The sequence below is a fragment of the Pseudorca crassidens genome, chromosome 6, assembly GCF_039906515.1.
Source record: "Pseudorca crassidens isolate mPseCra1 chromosome 6, mPseCra1.hap1, whole genome shotgun sequence".
NCBI lineage: Eukaryota > Metazoa > Chordata > Mammalia > Artiodactyla > Delphinidae > Pseudorca > Pseudorca crassidens.
The window spans coordinates 37,515,986-37,535,204 of NC_090301.1; the positions used below are offsets into that span (position 1 = coordinate 37,515,986).

General features: G+C 33.2%; 1 protein-coding gene across 1 annotated transcript in view; it reads left to right on the forward strand.

The window, feature by feature from the left end:
• Positions 1-19,219, forward strand: part of BOLL (boule homolog, RNA binding protein) — a 54,924-nt gene that overhangs the window by 9,291 nt on the left and 26,414 nt on the right. The window contains exons 5-9 of the mRNA XM_067739867.1: positions 673-748; positions 4,271-4,398; positions 10,667-10,738; positions 15,223-15,270; positions 16,066-16,194. Of these exons, the coding sequence (XP_067595968.1) occupies positions 673-748; positions 4,271-4,398; positions 10,667-10,738; positions 15,223-15,270; positions 16,066-16,194 (453 nt within the window). The remainder of the gene's footprint in view (positions 1-672; positions 749-4,270; positions 4,399-10,666; positions 10,739-15,222; positions 15,271-16,065; positions 16,195-19,219) is intronic.

Sequence of the window (19,219 nt, forward strand, 5' to 3'; positions counted from 1 at the left end):
GTTCTATAAAATCACCATGAACACTGAATTAGCAAATATTGAAGTGCTGCACCTAGAAGAATACAGGGCTAGGGTCCCACAAGCTTCTGCTCACAATATTTTCATCAGCCGATCAATACGTAACTTTGTCTTATGTGTGCTTCTGTTTAAAGATATTATATTTAATTTATATTTTTGATTCATTAACACTGAACTCGTGGCCAACAGCACTATAACTCATGCCTGAATTAAACCCAGCTAGCACATATTTTTCTCCATTAAGTCACATGACAGTCTTCTTGCACTTAGGAACACTAGCAAGCACTTCAGCACTACACTTGAGGGCCATTTTAAATAGCAAAAATACCAACATAAGTCACAAAAATGTGGAAAACATGACACTAAATAGAACATGAAAAGGACAATTGTTTACAGTATAAAAGATGGAAAAAGAAAACAGTGTCACCCTGTTTGACCTTAGCTGGGACCACGTGTGTAAGGAGACTCAAATTTTTCACCTCTCTGCTCACACACACTAATAACTAGTAAATTGTCAGATGAGGAATTAGGGCCAGAGCACTGGAACCAAGATTCACACCCAGATCTATTTAAATCCAAAGACTTTGCCCTTTCCACTATGCCTTGCCACTTTCAAAGAATGATAATAAAATAATTTATTTTTTCTTATTTTAGGCTGAAAAACTTAATTACAAGGACAAGAAACTGAACATTGGTCCAGCAATAAGAAAACAACAAGTAGGGATCCCTCGTATGTATTGAGAACTAATGTATTTTTCAGTATTTTTGCATGGTTCTTTTTTGAAATATTAGAGTGTTAATAGAACTTCATTAAAATATCAGCTTTCTTTCATTTAATAAAGTAAATTTAGTGAAGTTGGTGGTCAAATGAATATTTCTTACCACAAATTAAAATATATTAGTTTGCAGGGTAGGGGGGACTAGGCAAAATTTATATAAACAATGGTGTTTAACTATATTCCATATAGTTACATCTTTAAAGGAAAAATCTTTTATGATAAAAATATAGTTTAAAATTACAAAAGAAATTAAAAGTAGTTAATTACTATTTAGAAAATTTTCTAATTAACAAAGTAATTTAAAATTAGAGTAAAATTACAGAAAGTGAAAATATAGAACAAATATCAAAAACTCTGGTTGTATGGTACATACTGTAACCCAACCACATGTATCATAACAGAGGAAACAATCCCTAAAGCTTTAGGAACTGGCTAAGTTAGATGCCTTCCTCAAATTTTAGTAATGCTTTCGACTCTACTCTTTTTTTCCTCACTCTTCCCATTTATTAAGTTAGACATCTTTACAGTTAACTTTTACCTATAATATTTATTAAAATCTCCAACAGAATCTTTGGCTAGAAGGAGAAACTTCGCATAAAATTTGTAACTCAATTTTTTATTCTTCCTTAGCTGTGTCCTAGTGTCTACTGGGATGTTTAAAACATTAGGTGGATATTGTACATCTGTTAACAAATTAATAGATTGTGCTCATTTGGACTGTTCTGTTTTTGACTTAGAAGTTAACAGATATCAAGTTTAATTTTGACTTAGTATTTGTTAATTCAGAAGATAACTGAAGTGTCCTTAGTAAGTTGATACTCCAAAATGGAATGCAGTAAATATGGCAGAATGCTGAATATTTTCAGACTACTGTTGTTAGATGCAAGAGTTAAGCTATAACATGTAATAGCAGTTCTTTAGCCCATTATCACCATCAGTAGGAACAACTAGTAATGTTCATATTATGACCCACAAGTTGCTAAAAATAGAACATAAATCAGCAGTATGCTGAATGCTTTCAAACAGATGTATAGTTATTTAAGAACTATTCAGCGCAAGGGTCAATGTTATGGGTTTTCATTTATTTCATTTAATCTTTACAGCAATCTGTGAGGTATTATTAGTTCTATTTTTGTAAATAGAAAATTCAGCTTATAAAGGTAAAGTCATTGTTTTAGAAACATTTCTGCTGAAATAATCTTAAATGTAGGGGAGAGTTAATCTGGTCATGTTGTGGGTCTTAACCCAATGGCACCATACCAGAATTATAAATTTTCTTTAAATTCTTTAATTTTCTTTAAACTGTCTTTAAAGTCTCATGGTTTATATAAAACTTCATGTGCAATTTGGATTCTGTTCTATAACACTGTATTGTTTATTAAAATGTTTCCTAAAAATAATTGTTTGAATAAGACTGATTCTGTAAGAAGATCACCATGTTCAGCCTGTGCCTTTTCATATTTCCTGACATAACCATGCTAGACCCAAATTTGAGAAGTATGGGGTTAAATAACTTAACCAAATGGTAGCATTAGCCTTCAAATCCAGGACAGTTTGACTCCAAAGCTATTTTTACTTTTCTACAAAGAAAGGATAAGTATTAAAGATATATTTACAAAATATAAGGGATTCTTATCTCTTTTTTTTTCAAATCTATCACTTCTTTTCCATCTCCATTACCAATATTCTAGACCCAGCTACCCACTTTTCTTGCCTTAATTTCTAGAAAAGCCTCCTAACTGGTCTCTCTGAATCCAGTCATGCTACCTTCCAACCTATCACACACAAGGCAGCCAGAGTGATCTTTCAGAAGTGCACATCTTATCATGTTATTCTCTGCTTATTTCGAGCTGTCCTTCTCTTTTCTTTCCATGCTTTAGCCATCTAGCCTTCCCTCAGTTTCAGAACATAACCATATTCCTGATATACTATTTTCTTTACCTAGAGTGATCTTTGCCATCCCATTCGTTCTTTAAAGCTCAGCCCAAAACAAATGTCATTTCCTCACAGATGCTACGTATATACATATATATATATATATATATATACATATATTTGAAATGTTCACCATTGTACCCTATACTACCTCTTCATGTCTTCATCAAAATTGTATTTAATTAATTGTGTAATTAGCTAATGACTATCTTCCTTACCAGAACCTAACTTCTATGAAGATAGAGGCCATGGCATGCTCATTTTTTTCTTTTTTCTTTTTGGCTGTATCACTAGGGCCTAGTTCAATGCCTTGTAATAGTAAACACTCAAAATTTATTTATTTAACAGATAAACCTGTGGTTCCTTGATGATCTTTGGAGGGAAATCCATGGACCTTCTGAATTGCGTGCAAAATTTTGTTTGAATATATGTATTTTTGAGAAAAGGGTCTGTGGCTTTCATCAGATTCTCAAAAGCATTGGATTAAGAACCACTAAAGTATGCTATAACAATACTAGATAAAATGTGGTGAAAATATAAAAGCTGAGAAGTAGTACTGCTATTTAGAGTGGCAGGCCAGTGCTGCTTACAGTGTGGTTTGCAGCCACCAACAGTTCACTTGGAATCTGTCAAAATGCAGTTCCTCAGGCCCTATCCCAGGCCTCCTGAATCAAAATCTCTTGAAAGAACTGGAATTTGTATTTTAATAAGCTGTCTAGGTTATTATAATGAATTTTAAATTTTGAGAAGCACTAGTATAGTGGAAGGAGGATTGCCAGTTCAGTAATTTATATAACCTGTTGGTCAAGTACTTAAATCTAACTTGGCATATAAAATTTTTAGTCTTTTTTTTTAATTTGGGGGGAGGAGTATATATAACTTTCACCTAGGAAAAGAGATGAGGACCCAAAATTAGCAACATAAAGGTCTGTGGTCATGTTTGTAATAGCAGCAGTTGTAGCAAAGGGAGACTAGAGAATAAAATATAGTCATAGCATGAGTGAGTGCTTGCTGATAGTAGATCCAAAGAATTTGTAAGGTGGAACAAGTGTCTTGAGGAAAGTAGAATTTTGTCTAATTTCACTGCCTCCATTTTCTTTGGCCTTTTACAAATAGACAGTCTTACTAAGATCTTAGGAACTTCACTACAGTGTCTATAGTCTTCAGGAAACTCTAAATTGTATGTAATTTATATTTGTAATAATAATGACTTTGCTGATAATAATCTCAATTGTTAAGTTTTGTGTTTCATTATACTAGTATTAAAATCTGAATTGGTGAATTTTTAGTATTCCTTATTAAACTTGTTTCTTTTTCTTTCATTTACCTTAAGCTAACAAAAGCTCTAAGGTAGTGAGTTTGAAAATATATATTTCAAATATACTTTAACATATGGAATTTTTTAAAGAACTTATAACATTCAATTTTTACTGTAACTATATATATGTGTTAAGATAAACATCTTCCATTGTTCAGAAATTACATTTTTAAATGTCAAACTGAACATTTCAATTATTACTATTTACACTTTGTTTTAGGTCCCAGTGTAATGCCAGCTGCTGGAACAATGTATCTAACAACTTCAACTGGATATCCTTACACTTATCATAATGGTGTTGCTTATTTTCATACTCCAGAGGTAGCTTCTGTCCCACCACCTTGGCCTGTAAGTAATTTCATTTTAGAAGGGTTTCCATCTATTACTATTAAATTTTTTATTTCTGAAATATTTCAACCACAGACAATTACAAATAATAACAGCCATGTAGCTACCACTCAAATTTAATAGAGGTTAACATTTTACCATATTTACTTAAGTTCTTTTAATAGGGGGAATAAAATATGACAAATTCAAGTAAAGTCTCCTTGCCCCAATTATCTTACCCTCTTTTCCTCCTTAGAGGTTAACCAGAGTATCTTTTCTTTCCATTTTATATGTTTTTACGACAAATGTAGAGATTGTTAAACAATAGATACATAGTATTGCTTTAGGCGGTTTTTAAACACTATATAAATAATCTGGTTTTCCTAGTCAACATTATGTTTTTGAGATTAAACCATGTTGATCCTAGCATATCTAGTTCATTTATTTAAATTTTTTATAATATTCCATTGTATGAGTGTATATTCCCCTATTGATGGACATTGTAAGTTTTTTTCTACAATCAAGACTACATTGAGGAAACTATACTCAATATTTTGTAATAACCTATAAGGGAAAAGATTCAGAAAAAACAGTTATATATATTTGCATAACTGAATCACTTTGCTGTACACCTGGAACTAACACAACATTGTAAATCAACTATACGTCAATAAAAAAATTTAGTAAGATGAAGTATTTTCAATGCAGTTTTGATATTGCATGTACTCTTTGTAAATTGCTTGTGATTTTTTAAAATTTAACCATCGAGGTCCTATTTTTTATTCTAATCAATTTGCATGACAATGTAGAATCAAAACTTCATTATTTTATGTATAAATTTTATACAGTATTATTTAATCTTTTTCATTCTTTGAGTTTAAAAGTTTTATAACTGAATCAATTAATTTTTTCATTTTACTTCATCACTTAAAATTTTGCCCCACTAGGGATCTGATAACTACTCAGATTTACTTTCTGCTAGTTATTCCATGATTTCATTTTACTTTATACTTTAATCCATTTGGAGCTTTCTTGGGGTACATTCTATGGTCATATTCCACAAGTTCAGAGAATCACGTGTGGAGTTTTGTTTTGTTTTTTTTCTGAACAAAAATGGGCAGAAGACCTAAATAGACATTTCTCCAAAGAAGACATACAGATGGCCAAGAAGCACATGAAAGCTGCTCAACATCACTAATTATTAGAGAAATGCAAATCAAAAGTACAATGAGGTATCTATCACCTCACACCAGTTAGAATGGGCATCATCAGAAAATCTACAAACAGCAAATGCTGGAGAGGGTGTGGAGAAAACGGAACCCTCTTGCACTGTTGGTGGGAATGTAAATTGATATGGCCACTATGGAGAACAGTATGGAGGTTCCTTAAAAAAACTAAAAATAAAATTACCAAATGATCCAGCAATCCCGCTACTGGGAATATACCCAGAGAAAACCATAATTCAAAAAGACACATGCACCCCAATGTTCCTTGCAGCACTATTTACAATAGACAGGTCATGGAAGCAACCTAAATGCCCATCAACCGACGAATGGATAAAGAAGATGTCGTACATATATACAATGGAATATTACTCAGCCATAAAAAGGAACAAAATTGAATCATTTGTTGAGACGTGGATGGATCTAGAGACTGTCATACAGAGTGAAGTAAGTCAGAAAGAGAAAAACAAATATTGTATATTAACGCATGTATGTGGAACCTAGAAAAATGGTACAGATGAACCGGTTTGCAGGGCAGAAGTTGAGACACAGATGTAGAGAACAAACATATGGACATCAAGGGGGGAAAGCCACGGGGGGGTGGGGATGGTGGTGTGCTGAATTGGGCAATTGGGATTGACATGTATACACTGATGTGTATAAAATTGATGACTAATAAGAAAGTGCTGTATAAAAAAATAAAATTCAAAAATTTTTTTTAAAAAATGGGCAGAACCAACCCCTACTGATCTACATTTAGTAGGTCTGAGAGTGAAGAATATATATGTATGAATATAATTCTATAAATATAATTAATATATTGTTTATGATTATAATATATTGAATATACAAATATAATAAATACAATTATTTATTATAATACATTACCCCACTTAGAAAAGTTGCAAGTTGCATAACAGTAAATAAATAATAAACAGAGTATAAAATTTTTTTAAGCAGACTAAATTGAACATCTAGATTTTGTATGTATTGTGTGAGAGTTTGTCTAGGACAGTAATCTTCAAAGTTTTTTGCTTATATATCCTCTAAAATTTTTTTGAAAAATTATGAATACTCTCATTTTTAAGTTGAAATCTAAAATTTACCATAATTTTAAATAATTTAGACATATTATATATTGTAGGTTTGCTTTAGATATATATTTTATAAAAGTCTGTAGCTATAGATTTCATTTAAGACTGGAAAATGGCCTACATGTAGTGATGGATGTTAACTAGACTCATTGTGGTTATCATTTCATTCTTTATATATATATATATATATATATATATATATATATATATATATATATAGTCATTATGTTATGCACCTGAAACTAGGATAATGTCGTATGTCAAATATCTCGCAATAAAAAAAAGAAAAAAAAAACGGAAAATGCCTGCTCCATAATTCAGTTAACAAAACTAGTCAACCAAATAAGATTAACCAATCAAATAAAACTTACTCTCTATTAGAAAATTCTGACTTTTTTTTTTCTGACTCTATTTTTAAGTTCAAATAAATGAATTAATATGTATCCCTGTGACCATGTTGTAATTTATTTTGTTCCCTGGATATGAAATAAGGTACCATCTTCCCCTTAATATTTCTTATACAAACTCTTTTTGCTTTGCTCTTTCCTGTTTCTGAAGGGCATTGCCTTTTTGAATTGTCTGTTTGTTTGATGCTCTGTTAATGTTTACATTCCAGAACAAAGCATTATAGCAAGATCCAGAATGAGTGAGAGTGTGCCTTTCATAGTGAAGGGGAAAAGTGTTGTAAAAGGGGAGTTTTGAAAAGAAGAATCCATTGTACACAGATACATTCACAGACAGATCAAATCAGAAAGGAGACCATATGAAATACCTGAAAATTAATACTCTTAAACCTATTCATGCTCATGCACCACTGGAAGATTTTTGTGTTCTCTGACGTTGGTCTAGGCTATGACATACGTGTACAAGTAGAATTTCACCTTTATAGACTATACACATCTTTGACTAAATGTTCCCAGATATCTTTCTAAAGTGTACCAGTATAAAGGTTAGATAACAGTTTATGAGAGCTTCAATTTCTCCATAATCTGCCAGTCCTTTAATTTACTAGATTTTTGTATTTTAGCCAATATTATTATGAAATGGTATCTTGTTTTACCTTTCATTTGCCTAGTCAGTGGTAAGATTAAACATATTTTCATATATTTATTTGCCATTTCAGTTTCTTCTATGAGCTGCCTCTTCATTTCTTTTGCCCATTTTTTCTGTTGGGATTGTTATCTTTTTCTTGAGTTCATTATATGAGTTCTATGGGTTGTAAATATGTTTTAATTTGTGGCTTGTCCATTAACTTTATGGTATTTTTTGTGATACACAAGTTTTTCGTTTTAATGTTGATAGATGTATTAATGTTTTATGGTTTCAGCTTTTAGTGTTTTTTTTAAAAAAATACTATGCTGTTGCTGTTTTTCACATCTAGATTTTAAATCTGCAGTTTACATATTGACTAATCCATCCTCTTCCACTGTTTTGAAATGAATCCTCTGTCAAATGCTGAGTTTCTGTGTGTGGAGTCTCTTTCTGGGCTCTCTGTTATGTTCCATTGGTGTATTTGTTTGCCCTGCCCAATTCTGTTTTAATTCCTGTTGCTTTATAATAAGTCTTAAAATCTGATAGGGCCATAGTCTTACTCGGTTCTTTAAGAGTCCCTCATCTATCCTTAAGTCTTTGCTTTTATAAATATAAATTTCATAATTCAGCTTGTTCAGCTCTGTGAAAAGCCTTAGTTTTTGTTAGAATTGCATTAAATATATAGATTAACTTGGGACATTTAGGCATAATACTGAATTTTCCCATTCATAAACATGATTTAGAATTTCCATCCATCAATAAAATTTTCTTTCTCTGTAAAAAAAGTTTGGCATATCTTTTGTTTGATTTATTCTTAGGTACTCTGTAGTTCTTGTTGCTTTTATGAATGGTGTATTTTTTTAATCACACTTCCTAATAGATTGTGACTGGTGTGTAGTAATGCTTTTGATTTGTAAATGTTGATATTTTATCAGTAACCCTGCCAAACTCTCATATAGGCAATCATTTAGGACTCAGAATACTTCTGTTCCTTTCTGCTCTTCTGTTTCTCATTTTTTCTCATCAAGTTATTGACTGGCAATGTCTCTGCTACAGTATTTATATGACACTTCTTCTTAAAAAAAGAAATAAGTTCAGTAACTCACTATTAAGCTTTATATGAGTATCTTCCAAAACCTACATATATATGTTAAGATACTCTTAACCTTAACCAAGGTTTCTCCACCTCAGCACTATTGACATTTTGGGCCAGATAACTGATTCTTTTTTGTGGGAGACTGTGCTGTACATTGCAGGGTTTTTAGCAGTATCCTAGCCTCCCTACATTTATGAAAACCAAAATATTACCAAATGTTTCCTGGGTGGGGGGGTGGCAGAGTCGCACCTGGTTGAGAATTATTGCCCGAAGTCAATTAAGGAAGTTACTTTTTATTCTGTTTACTAAGAGTTTTTATCATGAAAGGGTATTGAATTTTAACAATGCAATTTCTGTAGCTGCTTAGATTATCATTTTTTCCTCCTTTAATCTATTAATATAAATTACATTATTATTTTCTTTTTTTTTTTTTTTTTTTTTTTTTTTTGCGTTACACGGGCCTCCCACTGTTGTGGCCTCTCCCATTGCAGAGCACAGGCTCCGGACGCACAGGCTCAGCGTCCATGGCTCACGGGCCCAGCCGCTGTGCGGCATGTGGGATCTTCCCGGACTGGGGCATGAACCCGTGTCCCCTGCATCGGCAGGCGGACTCCCAACCACTGCGCCACCAGGGAAGCCCCCTACATTATTATTTTCTAATGTTAATCTGTGGTACAATTTTATTAGCACATGATAGTCTGAAAATTATGCAAAACTATGATACTTTTCTTCAGTTTTGGGGGGGGAGGGGTGAACATTAAAACAAAACAATGCAAATTAGATCCCATGTTAGAAACTAAATTTTAATTGCTATCATTAAAGGTTATTTTACCTATTTTGTAATACAATTTGCCTGTTTTTCTAATGATCTGATTTTAAATAACCTATTTTGGGACTTCCCTGGTTGCACAGTGGTTAAGAATTCGCCTGCCGATGCAGGGGACAGGGGTTCAAGCCGTGGTCTGGGAAGATACCACATGCCGCGGAGTATCTAAGCCCGTGCGCCACAACTACTGACCCCACGTGCCACACCTACTGAGGCCCACGTGCCTAGAGCCCATGCTCCGCAACAAAGAGAAGCCACTGTAATGAGAAGCCCGCTCACCGCAGCGAAGAGTGGCCCCTGCTGGCCGCAACTAGAGAAAGCCCACGTGCAACAACGAAGACCCAACGCAGCCAAAAATAAATTTTTTAAATAATAATAATAAATAAATAACCTATTTTGGGGTTTACGCCATTTGAATAATCAAGTGTTACATGTACTTTTTTAAGACGTAATAAATCACCTGTAAATTTATTGGATGACTATCTCATTTAAATATCAAAATGATAAAATAGAATTTAACAAATTCTTCAATAAATAATGTATTTGCTTTAATTAAATGTATAACAAAGGAATAGGATGTTGATTATTCATAAATAGTGGGAAATTAGTGGCAAAATCAGATATGATTATTCATTCAGTTCTAAATGCTATGTAAACATTATCTACTGCTGGTCTCCACAATGGAAATAGGCAGTGTCACCTTAAGTCCAGCTGCCATTTTTCCTCTAAACATTCTCTTAGAACTATACTTTCATAATATTTGGACTAAAAGCAACTTTTCTGGTGGTTGTTTTAGCATTACTATGGAAATGAAACCACATGGAGGTAGAAGTACTGTGATAATTTCAATAGACTTAAAGTGGAGTTGTAATAATATCAATAAGAGGTGGAAAAATGACATTTCCAATCATAAACCATAAGTTGACTGGGTTTAGGTAACAATGTGAGATAAATTTCATTATAAACTATTTTAAAGAATCTTGCCTAAAATAATTTTTCTTTTTCTTTCCTCTTATAGTCACGTTCTATACCTAGTTCCACTGTGATGGTAGCTCAGCCCGTTTATCAGCAACCTGCAAATCACTACCAGGTAAACATTAAATTACAATGAAGATCTTCTTTGATACTTTCAGTCCTTTTTTGAGTAAGTTTCATTTTAATCTTTCTCATGCAAATACTCTCGTAATTAAAAAGAGGTAGTTAAGCCTTGATAACAGTGGCATTCTTCTTTTTTGATGAGGGATCTAAACAATGTCATACAAGAAGATGGACTGTTTACTTCCTTTTATCAAATGTAATGAGGTCAGTTTTGCTCCCCTGGTTAGCATAGAAGTAATTCCCAAAGTAAGATAAAGATGTTGGACCACAAACTGATATTTGTTTAATGCTACTGTGACCATTATGTCAGTTTAATAAGTATATATTAGAATAAGTAATATATTATGGTTTATATTATGACAGTCCCTTTTAGTTAACCAACACTCTTTTCATTAATTCTTATGGGAGACTGAGGGTAAGTGAACTCTAATGCCAGACCATTTTGGTGTTTTATAGATAAAGTGTAATTGGAACACAGCCATATTTGTTTACATATTGTCTGTGGCTGCTTTTGTGCTGCAGTGGCAGAGTTGAGTAGTTGCAACAGAGATATACGGCCTGCAAAGCTTAAAATATTTACCCTCTGGCCCTTTACAGAAAACGTTTGCCAACTTCTTGTCTGTAGCATTCACAAATAATATCGCATTCCTTTATACCTTTGAACTAGTGGAAGAGACTTTATTTCTGGGGGGGCTTTTTTCATTTTAGACTTTTAAAATAGACCCACATGAAATGTTACGGTTACTGGAATTATTTTTAGTGTTAGACTAGGTTTTGGGGAGGTCACTTATTTTTAAATTCTGTTACTATGCTAAATATAAAATTATCTAAAGTGTTTCATTCACTTAGTAAAAATGAAAGTAACTTAATGGCATTTATTTAAAGTATATATGTAGGGACTTCCCTGGTGGTGCAGTGGTTGAGAATCTGCCTGCCAATTCAGGGGATACGGGTTCGATCCCTGGTCTGGGAAGATCCCACATGCCGCATAGCAACTAAGCCCAAGTGCCACAACTACTGAGCCTGTGCTCCAGAGCCCACGCACCACAACTACTGAGCCTGTGTGCTGCAACTACTGAAGCCTGCACACCTAGAGCCTGTGCTCTGCAACCAGAAAAGTCACCGCAATGAGAAGCCCGCGCACTGCAATGAAGAGTAGCCCCCGCTTGCCGCAAAGAGAGAAAACCCGGGTGCAGCAACAAAGGCCCAACGCAGCCAAAATTAAAAATAAATAAAGTATATATGTTGTGTGACTATTCCTAATTCAAACTTTTGAGAGGCCTCAAAGACAACATTAAGTACCAGGCCATTTAACATGACAAGCCAAAAGTTGTGAAACCAGTTTTGGGACCCTTAGCTTATTGCCCACCTGGAGCATGTGAAAGGATGAGGTTAAAAAGGGAGATTGGTAATGAGGGCTTTTTAACAAGAGAGTTGTTAGAGTGCTATGGCGTTTCCCATTCTCCTCAACCAAGTGAAGGTGACTTCAGAGAATGACTAAGAGAGTTTAATATTTGTCCCCTGAAATTTGTGAGACAGTATCACTTAGGCGTGACCTCTCCTTAAAAAAAAGCCTGAAGAAGAAGCTGGAGTGGTCTATGGAGGCAGAGCCGGAAGAGAAGGCTACGGTAGGAATGTGCTGCACGTCTCACAGCAAGCAAAGGTTTATGTTTCCCAAAAGCAAGATACGAACCTCACAGAAGAGACTCTTTCCAAAAAACTTTAAGGTGACCCCAGGAGAGAAAAATATCTGTGTGAAGTAGAGTCCTAGAATCAAGGTCTAGAATTGCAGTCAGAAGTTCTCAGCAGGGAGATCACCAAAGGAACAAAGTACCTAACCAGAGTGTCAGCATTTGCAATCTGCCACACGCCAAACAGTGATCTATCCTAATTTTTATCCAGGGGCAAGGAAAAACAGCTCAACACAGTGGTTTTTATTTTTTTGTTTGTTTTTATTTGTTTTTATTTGTTTGTTTTTATTTGTTTGTTTTACCCTTTTCAGTTTATTTTTGTTGAAATATAGTTGATTTACAATATTATATTAGCTTCAGGTGTACAACATAGTGAGTCAAATTTTTTATAGATTATACTCCATTTATAGTTATTATAAAATATTGGCTATATTCCCTGTACTGTACAATATATCCTTATAGCTTATTTATTTTATACATAGTAGTCTGTACCTTTTAACCCCCTACCTTTATTTTGCCCCTCCCCCTGTCCCTCTCACCACTGGTAACCACTAGCTTCAACACAATGCTTTTAAAGTGCCAGGGATGAGAAAGACTAAAGTTGCTTTCTTTCTGCTTGCACCTTGTGGAGACCAGCTCCTCCTTCATTAATTGATTACATATATACATACATGACATAGATGTATTCTGAATAGAACTCTGATACAATTTAATTTTATACTTTGGCTCTGGTTTTCCACTTGACACAAATTATAAAATTGGAAGTATATTACCTAGATATACTCGGGAAAGATTTTTGTACCAATTTGTAACATAGTATTTTGCAATGTAAGAAATAATTTCACTTCACATATTTCTTTACAGTTATATATTTATTCATCATCATTCTGCCCTAAGAATTGCCACTCTGATAATATCTTCCCTTGCTCTTTCTTTCTACAAATTCTGAGATTGATAGTTTTATCAATTTTTGTTAGTCAATATAAAATAGATAAATAGTGAGAACCTGCTGTATAGCACAGGGAACTCTGCTTCACTTCACTGTACAGGAGAAACTAACACAATATTGTAAAACAACTATACCCCGATAAAAATTTTTAAAATTTACAAAAAAATAATAAATAAGCAGCATCCTTTAGCAAGCAAAACAGAAATTTTTGTTAGTCAAATCAGATAATGCCTGGTTCAATCAGTATTTATCTCCTTTGTATTTCTTACTTCATAAGTAGATAGTGATTTTATTTATCTAACAAATCTACATATATGTCATTTTATTTCAGATTTTTTATTAAAATATTTTCTTAAGAGATTATACATTATCCTGCCTTTTTAAATATGGTATACAGAACATAGACCTCACGTTATCTTGGTCATCATTATAACACAGTGATGTAATCCATTAGAAATTGATGTGGTCAGCATGAAATTAACAGTTTAGATGGTAGATTCATGGGATCTTCTTTTTTTCTGTTTTTTTACTTTAATAATTAAAAAAAGCCTTTTTAAATGTGGAGAATAAGTTAAAAGTAAAACATTTATTATTAAGGAATAATACAACTAATTTAAGAAATAATAAGTCTATGTTCTATATTATCATCTTACAATAAGTACCTTAAGTAATTTGACCCTCTTTTTTTTAAATGACAGCTTTATTTAGATATAATTCACATACCATACAATTTATCATTTCAAAGTGTACAACAGAGTGGTTTTTACTAAATTCACAGAGCTATGCAACCATACCATCAAAAAAAAAAGCTTACCCATTTGTAGGCATTCCCCTTACCCCTCCTCCCAGTCCTAGGCAACCAGTAATATACTTTCTGTCTTTATAGATTTGCCTGTTCTGGACATTATTTGGATATATACCGCATTTTGTGTATCCGTCTTACGTTGATGGACATTTGGGTTGTTTCCACTTTTCAGCTTTTACAAATAATGCTGCTATGAACATTCATGTACAGATTTTTGTGTGGACATACGTTTTCATTTCTCTAAGGTCTTATACCTAGGAGTAGAATTGCTGAGTCATATGGTATCTCTGTGTTTAACCTTTTAAGGAAGTGTCATACTTTCCAAAGGCTGCACCATTTTACACTCCCACCAGCAGTTTATGAGGGTTCTAATTTCTCCACATCCTTGCCAACACTTATTATCTACCTTTTTGATTATAGCCCTCCTTGTGTATGTGAAGTGATATCACAGTGTAGTTTTGATTTCCACAGCCCAAGGCTAATGATGTTGAATATCTTTTATATGCTTATTGGCCATTTTTGTATATCTTCTTTGAGAAAATGTCTATTCATATCCTTTACCAGTTTTTATATTGGGTTACTTACCTTTAACTATTGAGTTATAAGGGTTCTTTGTATATTGTAGATACAAGTTTCTTATCAGATTCTTATAATCTTATAAGTTTCTTATAATTTGTAAATATTTTCTCCAATATTGTGGGTTTATTTTCACCTCCTTGATGGTGTCTTCTGAAGCACAAAAGTTTTTCAGGTTGAGGAAATCCAGTTTATCCTTTTTTTCTTTTGTTGCTTGTGCTTTTGAGGTCATAATTTTTTTAATTACCTGGTTCAAAGTCACAAAGATTTGCACCTATGTTTTCTTATAAGAGTTTTATAGTTTTAGCTCTTACATTTAGATCTTTGTTCCATTTTGAGTTAATTTTTGTATATGGTTTGAGGTGTAGGGGTCCAGCTTCATACTATCGCATGTTGATATTCAGTTTTAACCCTTGTTTATAATGTGGGTGGGTGTTTTTTTTTTTTCATTTTAGGCCCCTGCACAGTGTCTACCAGGTCAGTGGCAGTGGGGTGTTCCTCAGGTAAATATTAATTTTTTTCCTTGTTTTTGTGAAGACTGCCTGAATATTTAAGTCAGGAGAACTAGATTTGAGACCTTCCTCTTGTATTTATTAACTGTGATACCTTTGGCAATTCATTTAATCACTTTATTTCTCAGCTTCCTCATTTGCAAAGTGGAAGTAATGATACTATATTGTTGAAAGTTTTCTCACATGATTTTTGTGATGGTCAAATGAGATCATGTAAGTGAAAGCATTTTATAAATAAGTGAGCGCTATGTAAACTGAAATGAAAATTTACTTCTTTTTACTATTAGTATTATTAGAAAATTTAGCATTTTTCTAGCTTTACTTCAGATTTTGCTTGTTTTATTTATGCTCCTAAATAAGTATTCCATCTCCCAACTTTTGATAACAAATAGTGTACCATCAAAAAGATTGTTTAATGATACGTCCCACTTCCATGGGAAGTCGGAAAGCCGAGAATAGACGTTCATGACAATTTAAATACTATAGGTTATATTATTACAACCTTTAATTGTGATCTTAATGATTATCTTAATTTATATATAAGGTTCTAAAGTGCTAAGAAATTTTAGTACTTGTAAGTGATAAAGTTATTAATAACATCTACACAATTGGAATTTATAACAACCCAGAGTTCCTGGTTTGTTGCTAAGATACTTCTGTTCTGTCCCTGAAAAACAACTTTAGGAAAATGTGAAACCAATATTTCTCTCGTGTGTTGGGTAAGTCATTTGGTTTGATTGAAATAACCAATCCGATTTTAATTAGAAGTATGGTTTTGTGTTTTAGTCTCCTGCCTCTTCTGCTCCATTCTTACACCTGCAACCTTCTGAGGTTATTTATCAACCAGTGGAAATTGCACAGGATGGTGGATATGTTCCTCCTCCGCTGTCTCTGATGGAAGCTTCAGTTCCAGAGGTATGTGTTAGTCTCAAAGTAAGTTATCTATAACCACTTCCTCTTAACACTTATTTATTTTTCTTTTCTAAAGATATTTATTCAAGACCCTCATTGAAGTTGAACATCTTATGTTTTCTTTGATTTATTCACATCTCTTCCCCTTTTTTATATCTAAGAACACTTCATCTTAGACTTCTTCACTAATGCTGAACCATTTCTCAAATCTGTTCACTCTACTAGGCTATTCCCTGACTCAGTCCCCTTGAAAGAGTAAGATAAATGCTTTTCCTTCTGGTTTGCCTGTCAATCTGTATTATTACTAACAGTCTGTCAATTAAAAGTGTATAAAAATGAAGTCAAAGAAGAAAATAATCTTTAAAAAATTCTTCCTTCAAAAATGTAAATCAAATTTATTTTATAACTGTAAACTGTAAATATTATCTTCCATGTGTTTAAATTATATTTGCAAACCATTACTAATAACCTCATCACCTATATGCCAGAAACTGTACATGGTATGTTTTAAATATGTTGTGAAAGATTGGGTACCTATTGGGTATCTATTAATACCCATGTCCCAATTTGAGTGTATTTTTGTAATTATTATTATTATTGCTAAGGTTTATAACATAATTTTTCTGGAACAATAATTTCCACAATTTTGGATCTTAATGTTTACTATCAATACTTTTACTATGATTTCTCCATTCTTCATCTCACCCTCCATTTATCACTTGGTTGACTGAATCTGCAAGCAATCTTTGTTAAAGAAGGCTTATATGTGCTATATAGTCTCTGAGTTTGTACATCCTTGTTTGTTCAACATGTTTGTTGTCTATAAGTCTGAAAGAAATTAAGACTAGCTATAAAATAGCTGCATCATACTTGTATAAGTTTGCTAAGGCTGCTGGAACAAAGTACATGAACTGGATGGCTTAAAAAATAGAAATGTATTTTCTCACAGTTCTGGAGCCTAGAAGTCCAAAATCAAGGTGTTGGAAGAATTGGTTCCATCTGAGGACTGTGAGGGAAGGATCTATTCCAGGCCTTTCTTCTTGGCTTGTAGATGACCACTGTCTCCCTGTGTCTTCACATTATCTTTCCTGTTTCTAGGTCCAAGTTTCCCATTTTTATAAGGATACCAGTCATACTGTATTAGTTTCCACCCTAATGACCATACTTTAATTTGCTCACCTCTGTAAAGACCCTTTCTCCAAATAAGGTCATACTCTGACATACTGGGGGTTAGGACTTCAACACATAAGTTTTAAGAGAACACAATTCAACCCATAACAACACTTTTTTCTCTTAGAACTTCTAGTCTACTGTTTTCTGATGTTCAGTATAGCTGTAAAGAAGTTTGAAACCAGCCTGACTTTACCCCTTATACGTAATTTGCTTTTTCTTCCTGCGTGCCTGAAAAGTCTGTCTTAACTTGAAATCACTTCACCAGGATATGTCTTGGAAGTTATCAGTCTTTATAATATTTTTCCTGGGACACAGTTTGCTCCTTTGATTCTCAGGCTAGTTTTTATTTCAGTTTCTTTTTTCCTGTTAGAACTTTGAAAAAAAAAATTTTTATTCCAGTGTGTTTCTTCTTCTTCAGGAACACCATTTATGTATATGTTAGATCTCTTTTTTGTCTTTCATATCTGTCATCTCTGAGGTAATTTATCATAGTAGTTTTTAATGTTGTTTTATATGCTTTTTCAAGACAATTATGACTATATTTTTCATTGTGTTTAGTCTACTTTTTATTATGACTAATGAAGATTTCATCTCTATTTTATTTTTATCTTTTTTATCCCAAACTCTGACGCTTTGTTTACATCATTGCCTGTAAATGTTGTCTGTTGGCTTAAAATCTTTTTGGAGCTCTTTATAGAGATCACGTTATTATAATTTCTTTAAGAGCTAAAGAATTATATTTATCTGAACTTTTCTACTATTTTCTGGAGTGATTTCTCATCTTTTTCTTTTTTTCCCCCTTTTTGCTTTTCCCTTGATGGAGTTGGAGAGGATGAGAAGAGTCTTAGGTTGCTTCCTTTTCCTTCATATCTTTACATGTCTTTAAATGATGCCAGCTATTTTTTGAAATACAGGGTAGGAGAAGCATGCTGTTGTCTTAAACAGCCTACCACCAAGTCTGCTTATGTCTCCTGCTTGAGATGCTCTTCCCTCAGTTTTTAGCATTCTGGAGATCATTTGGCTCCTGGCAAAGTCTCTTTTTTTGTAGATTTTTCTGTATGGGGGTGTAATAATTGTTACTTCACTTTCCACTTGCACCCTGCTTCACCTCCAGCAATGTTCCTCAGCTATAATGCAAGGTAGTAGACCACAAAATAGTGAAAACCTAATTTCTCCTTCAATTCTGCCTCCCCTGCTATTAAGTAAAATTGGATCTCTGTGAAGATCTTTCCTCCTTCTGCCTTGGCCTGACACACCCCTACACTTGAGACTCTAAAGAATCTTTGAATAGGCCTTTCAGAACATTTACCTTCAGGGAAATTATAACCTTCCTCAGGCTTCAGAATTCTCCCTTATATTGGTCCAAATTGCATAGCATTTGGCAGACATTCTACATTGTGATTCAGGATCGTGGACACTTCCTCGTTTACTTGATGATGGCATTTTAAAAATCTATCTTTTGTTCTTTTTGTTGTTTTCTGGTTTTCAAGGAGGGGAACAGTGAGGTAAGAATGCTTTTACATTAGGTTTTTAGCCACAATCTACTTTGGCACTGAACCATATTCTTAATTCCTGACATCAGGTAACTTATCAGGTTATATTTCACTATTTAGTGGACTCTAATAAGACTTTTCTGGAAATATTGCTTCTATTAGCTTATAACTTATACCATTAATTTTATGATATTTCCATACAAAATGATATAAGCATATTTTTATTTTAATATTGTTTCTGGTAGAAGATATAAGTCTAATATATAACTTAATAAATAGGGTGGGGTGGTTTATATTTTAAGTGTTTTTTCCCTAAAATTAAAAAACACAGGGCTTGTTCTTATGAGTTTGATAGTTAGATT